The sequence below is a fragment of the Hydra viridissima genome, unplaced genomic scaffold (genome assembly GCF_058129835.1).
Source record: "Hydra viridissima isolate aposymbiotic clone 2 unplaced genomic scaffold, HvirCarnegie_v1 scaffold_10, whole genome shotgun sequence".
In the NCBI taxonomy this organism is placed as follows: Eukaryota; Metazoa; Cnidaria; class Hydrozoa; order Anthoathecata; family Hydridae; genus Hydra; species Hydra viridissima.
Genome location: NW_028324309.1, coordinates 3,954,532 through 3,961,115, shown reverse-complemented (window position 1 = coordinate 3,961,115; position 6,584 = coordinate 3,954,532). Strand labels below are relative to the sequence as shown.

General features: G+C 28.6%; 1 protein-coding gene and 1 long non-coding RNA gene across 2 annotated transcripts; both read left to right on the top strand.

Annotated features, from left to right (window-relative positions):
• The first annotated feature begins 983 nt into the window (after positions 1-983).
• LOC149882696 (uncharacterized) lies at positions 984-3,876 on the top strand. The gene is made up of 4 exons (XM_090065574.1): positions 984-1,480; positions 1,569-2,057; positions 3,347-3,407; positions 3,754-3,876. The coding sequence occupies exons 1-4, from the start codon at positions 997-999 to the stop codon at positions 3,800-3,802; spliced, it is 1,083 nt and encodes a 360-aa protein (XP_089921700.1). The 5' UTR covers positions 984-996; the 3' UTR covers positions 3,803-3,876.
• LOC149882695 (uncharacterized) lies at positions 3,843-6,185 on the top strand. Its single transcript, XR_016444629.1, has 4 exons — positions 3,843-3,976; positions 4,063-4,138; positions 5,101-5,150; positions 5,320-6,185. It is a non-coding gene; the product is annotated as an uncharacterized LOC149882695 (long non-coding RNA).
• The last annotated feature ends 399 nt before the right edge of the window (positions 6,186-6,584 follow it).

Below are 6,584 nucleotides of genomic sequence, written 5' to 3'. Positions count from 1 at the left end.
AAAGATTTGGTCAGTATTATTATGAAACTACTGTTCTTATAATAGAAAAGTATTCGTGGTATGCGATTCTTCCAAATGTTCATAAGCTCTAGGAACGTGGGGAGCAGATATCTGTGGCATTAGAACTGCCAATCGTTTTTTTTTGCGAGGAGCCACAAGAGGTTCTGAATACGGAAAATCGCAAAGCTAGAGTGAACCATGCAGCTAAAATATCTAGAAAGAATTTCATGATAAACCAGCACCAATAGCCCTTGATCTAGAAATGATCTTGTTTTATCTAACATTAGTTTAAAAAAACGCAAGTCTGAAAATGGAAGACCACTTCCCCTAAAGTTTTGTTGTTTGTTGTTTTTTCGTTTTTTGTTTTGGTCATAGAAAAGTAAGATAAGATAATGCTGCATTTTGGTTTTTTAAAGTACTGAAACATTTTTATTAAAATTAATCTTTGCGCGCTTAAAAGAGTCTGAAACACATACGCGTGTGTAGTACCTGTTTCAAGTAAAAATAAAATTTATTTAAAAAATACGTAGTATTCTGTTATATGGTATTTGGAATCCAGGAATCCAAATTCTTTTTTTAAATCATTATTTGCGCGCAATTGACACTGACACGCGTACGAGCGCCTAATACGCGTTTTAGTTTTACGTAAAGTTTATTTCCGATAATAAATTTAAATTTTCTGATCGAAAACGCTGGTGTTGATGTATCACAAGTTTTTATTTGATGGTCATATAAATTTTGTCGTTTTTCAACTTTCTGACTTACTGTCCGTCATTACCTTAGATAAACAAAAAAAGAAACTTTGACGCCAAATTTTTTGTTGACCAGCGATGTTAATGTAATGCTAAAAGTTATTGTTTTATTGTATGAATTTTTTCTAACTGGTAATTTTATATATATATAATTTTATTCTTATAAACATTTTTTAATATACTTCAATCTTACAACTTATTGACAAAATTTGTTTCTATTTTAACTAAAGCTATTGTCGCACAAATGTTGGCAATCGTTAAAGATATTCCAATTAAAAAATACCAGCTTGTTGCAATTCTGAATAGTCTTCCGAAAGAATACGAATTATCATTTGAATTAATGCCAACTTCATTTCTAAGCAGTTGGACAAACGTTATTCATTTGACTGTTGACGGTGACACAAGAAGTCATAATAATAGAACCCCTGGCGTGTGGTTTCAACCCGATAATAGTTTGTATCTTAATTTACCAATAGATGTTTCAACTAAAAATATATCTGAATGGAAAGCAAACGCTCAAATGACGGAGTGGACGAAAATTAAAATATCACAACTCCTTATGGCTAAAAAATATATTTTCACGATTCAAGTAGCAGAGGTTGAAGTTGTTACTGTACAAAATTCGTTTCCTCAGGAGTTTAGGAATGTTAAAGTGTATGTAAGCGATCCGTGGTATTTTGAACAACCTGGGTTCATTAAAAATCTTATAATTTTAAATACTTGTGAAGGTAATTGTAAAGTAACATAGTTTTATTCTGTAACTTCGTCAACTTTGTCAATACCGCTTTTATATTCAATTTGTTTCTATTCTTATAGAACTCTTCAACATTATTGGAGAGATTGAGATAAAATATAACCAGATGGTTAAAACTTTAAATAACCTTCCAAAAGAATACCAAGTATCGTTTGAGGTAAAGCCTACTTCACACACAACAGAAAGTTGGAATAATATTATTCATTTAACGGCTGGAGGTAACATGGAGAGTTTTGGAGACAGAACGCCTGCTGTTTGGGTTCATTATAATAGCTATTATTATTTTTCTTCGGCCGTTAACGGCGAACTTTTCGGATTGTATGAATTGAACGAGAACATGCAGTTGATGGAATGGAGTAAAATTAAAATTTCACAGCTTTTAATTGAAGGCAATTATGTTTTTACTATATGGCTAAGTGAGAGTATTATTTATGATGTAATAAATGATAAAGCGAGAGAGTTTCAGAACGTCAAAGTTTTCATTGGTAAACCATGGTATATCGCACAACCAGGATATGTTCGAAACCTCATCATAAAAAACGCTGATGTTGGTAAGAAATATATATTTGTATAGTAAAAAAGTTACTATATTTTTAAAAAAGCAGATTATATTTGGTTAGGGGTTAAGTATAAAATTTTTCAAAAAAATACTAATTATTATAAACAACCTTAAAGCAAATTTTTGAGTTCTTATTATAGTTTATCATAATTCATTGTAATTATGATTATAATGTAAGTGAAATGAAATAAGATTATAATGTGAATGAAATAAGATTATAATGTGAATGAAATAAGATTATAATGTGAATGAAATAAGATTATAATGTGAATGAAATAAGATTATAATGTGAATGAAATAAGATTATAATGTGAATGAAATAAGATTATAATGTGAATGAAATAAGATTATAATGTGAATGAAATAAGATTATAATGTGAATGAAATAAGATTATAATGTGAATGAAGTAAGATTATAATGTGAATGAAATAAGATTATAATGTGAATGAAATAAGATTATAATGTGAATGAAATAAGATTATAATGTGAATGAAATAAGATTATAATGTGAATGAAATAAGATTATAATGTGAATGAAATAAGATTATAATGTGAATGAAATAAGATTATAATGTGAATGAAATAAGATTATAATGTGAATGAAATAAGATTATAATGTGAATGAAATAAGATTATAATGTGAATGAAATAAGATTATAATGTAAATGAAATATGATTATAATGTGTATTAAAAAAGGTTTCCTTAATAAAAACTATATTAATGAATAAATTTATGCAAAAAATTATCGTACAAGTTTTAACTACAATACTTACCGCTTTCCTCTTTGAAGCAATTTATTATTTGTTTGAATTTTATGTAAAAAGGTGATAAATTTAGTTTAGAACTCAAAATTAATCAATAGATTTTTTATAATAATAGTGGGGAACGTTGTTTCCTTGGTAGTGTAAGAAAGTACACATGCATCCCTCGTTAATTACAAAAAGGTTGTTTTTAATTACCTATTAAGCAAATGGAAAACTCGCAGAAAAATAAAAAAAAATTGCAAAAATTACTTCCATCACAATACTGTTTTAGAAGAATTATTTTCCTATAACATAAACGTAATAAGTGAATATTTGAAATCTATATTTGAAAACATCTTAGGCATGAATTGAAACTAAGAATCATTATAAACAAGTATCGTATCAACTTGGTTTCTATTTTAATACAAATAAAGAATATTTGCTTTTAAAAATAATTCACTCGCAATAGTCTTTCTAATTACGAGGGCTCACTTTTTGTCAGTAAAATCTTATTGATAAACATTTGTTTTTTTAAGCTGGGAGCGGGTATTGCAAACCTCTTATCAAAGTAGACTTCGAAGGGCTACTTGTACACAGGTAAAAAAATTAGTTCTCTTTAATCTTTATTTACAGTTTTACTCCTTAGGTTAAAATAATTGAAACCGTATACAATTTTAACCGTATACTCTTGAGTTTGTCCAGTTCAATCGCATATAACTATGAACCAGGTGTTATTGCTTATAACTTCTCATGGGAATATTCTTTACCCTCGTTTGCAAAGATTTCTTTTAGCAAAACATATGGCTTACAAAAAAAGGCTCTTAAATTTGTTGTATGCTCTTTAATCTATAAATTTTAGTTTCAACATTTTTTGTTCAATTATTTCAGTGGTTCCCAACCTTTTTTCTTCTTAAGTTCTGAAATCCCATTTTTACTCCGTAAGATTCCTGGTGCATTCAAAACAACTGGCGTATTTCATTACCTTAATCTAACTATTGATATGACAAGCTTTTTGATTGAAGAGCAATTTCCTATTGAGATTCTTTTAAAACTGACTTTTCGAAACAGCGCAAGATACTTATGACATCAGTATGAAAGATTCAAGAAAAATATAAGCACATCAAGCAAAACGAAGTTAAAGTATGTGATTGAAAAAATGGCTCCAGGTTTGTAAAAAAATAATAATACCTTTTTGTTGGAATTATGTTCCACTTAATGCTCATGAACATAAACTTCATACTTTCATCATTAGAAAGCTACGGCAGAGGCATATGCTGGGATGCAGTTGATTCTCTCATTTATATTTGTTTAAATCAATATGCAACTAGGTAATCCTAAGTTTAAATTTTTCTCTCTCTCTTTTTAATGAAGATGTTATTGTTGGTGTTAACTCTAAGAGCTCAAGTGCATGTTCAGTTGAAACAGACTTCCAAAAGTTTTTTTGTCAAGTTTTTTATAAACTAAGTGAAATGGTCTTTCTCGAGTAAATTATAAATACAGATTTTCAAAATATCTTAAAAAGCTGGCGATAATAAAAGTAAGGTGAATTGGGTTATATAATACATAAGGTCATTTATAAATTGTTGTAGTCATGTAGGTCAACTGAAAGGTTTTATGGCCTTTAAATATTGCAGAATTAATTTGCGAAACAACTATTTTTCTTCGAAATTGAAAAGTTAATATTTGTGAGTACAAATTTAGCAGCTATTTACATTATATGTTTAAAAGATTATATATTTATAGCAGCTATTTCTACTCACTTGATAACTGTGATCTATTTTTTGTTATGTAGCGCGTTATGAACGACAGCTTTTTAGTTTATGTAGCATTTTAAAATTTCCAATGGCTTAAAGCTGAATTGAATTATAGTAGTAAATTTTGAAAAGATAACGCATCTTTAATTAAGTCATTAAAGTAGCGTAATGCGAACGTCATCTTTTGAAAATAAGTAGCGTAAGTATCTTTTGAAAACAAGTAGCGTAATGCGAACGTCATCTTTTGAAAATAAGTTGTATAATATGAACGTTATAATTTAAAAATAAGTCCCGTAATGCTTGTCACATTTGGAAAACAAGTTGCGTAATTCGACCGTCATCTTTTGAAAATAAAGTGCTTCTATGTGAATATAATTGTTGGTATTAAAAGATTTCAATTATTCTGCATTCCTACAAATCCTGTTTTACTTTTAAAGTTATAAAAAGTTTAATTTAACGAAGAAGCGGCGCTATTTTACAAAACAAACAAAATTTCTTTTTAAGATGCACAAATATATTTCAATTTTTGTTTTTAGTCAGAATGTGGCATGTTTTTATTCAAAGAGTGACGGCGAATATTGGTCAGGTTAGTTCTCAATAAACTTGTATTTATATAGAAATGATTATTTCATACATTATATTTGGTTTTTCTCGAGCTATTACTACGATAAATGGCAATATTTATAGTAAAAGTTTTTTACGATGCTTTTAAGTAAGACTTTCTTTATTCATTTTTGAGCACGCTTATGTTATAGATTTGGATGTAAATGTAGGATCCGTTCTTGGGCATCACAACTCTACCAGAGACTTATATGCAATACACAGAAACCAAAAAAGTTACTTTAAAGTATCATAGCATTTACAGGAAATGGTTAACGGTATCCAATGACGAGTTTAAGAAAAATGTTTCTAACAAACTTTAATACGCATGCAAACTGTTGAAAGGAAATGATGAACAGGTCTTTACATTAGCCAATCAACAATGGATGGGTAAATGTTTCTAAAATTCTACTCTAGCGTAAGAATAGAAATCAATACTCTTTACAACACTTTATCAATATTATTTCTTTATAAGAAAATGGCGAAGGATTATATTTTCGAAAATCTACTAACGGTCTCTGGATACAAAGAGTGAAATGGGAAACTTGATTTTTACCTATGTGATATTTAAGCTATGAACAGATTTGAAAGAAATTTTATATTAGTAGTTTTAAAAAGCTATATATTCATAAAAAAACAAGTTATTCCATTTGTTTGGGTTTTGTTTTTTTTTTTGCACCCCGTGGATTTTATAGGTTAATTTTTGAAATCGCTGTAAAAACGATCCTTTGAGAGAGGAGGCTGAACTAAATTAAAAACAACGATTGGAAAAAGGTGAACACCAGATGACTCATAAACCCTTGATATAAATAAACGATAAAGTGGAAAGAAGGAAAGTTAAAAATAGACGTAAATCGATGGAAAAAGACGTAAACACGATTACTCAACAACCTGCCACACAATTAAATGATGAATAAGTATCGCAACCAAAAGTAATCAAAAGATTTACAGGCTCAAAAAAATAGTCTTGCAAATAGAAGCAGAAGGTAAGAAAGAGAGGAAGACGGAGTTTTAAAGAAAAGGAAAAGAGAGTTTTTAAAAAAATTTTTTAAGTACAATTTTAAAGAGAGAATTTTTGTAATTCAAAAGTATTTGGATTAACAAAATGTTTTTTAAGTTAACAAAAGAGAAAAAGAAGAAGAAATTTTAGATAATCAGAAGACGTAACGAATTATGTAGAAGTCAGAAAAAGGTATCGATTAAAGTTAACGGAAGTTTTGGCTGCATCAAACAAAGAAGTAGGGATTTTGTTTAAGTAAGAAGAATAAAAAGAGGAGTAATTGACAAAAACGTTATTGATCACTGCAAATAGAGTAAGAGAGTATTATTTAGTTGAAATTAAAATGATTAAAAGATTGCTAACCATTACACACTAATGGTTGGCACTCTTTTATTCATTCACTGACGACCTTCCATATAC

Coding starts and splice junctions, on each gene's coding strand:
- LOC149882696 (XM_090065574.1), top strand. CDS start 997: ATGTTGGCAATCGTTAAAGATATTCCAATTAAAAAATACCAGCTTGTT. Junction 1,481..1,568: donor AATTTTAAATACTTGTGAAG/GTAATTGTAAAG, acceptor CTATTCTTATAG/AACTCTTCAACATTATTGGA. Junction 2,058..3,346: donor CATAAAAAACGCTGATGTTG/GTAAGAAATATA, acceptor TGTTTTTTTAAG/CTGGGAGCGGGTATTGCAAA.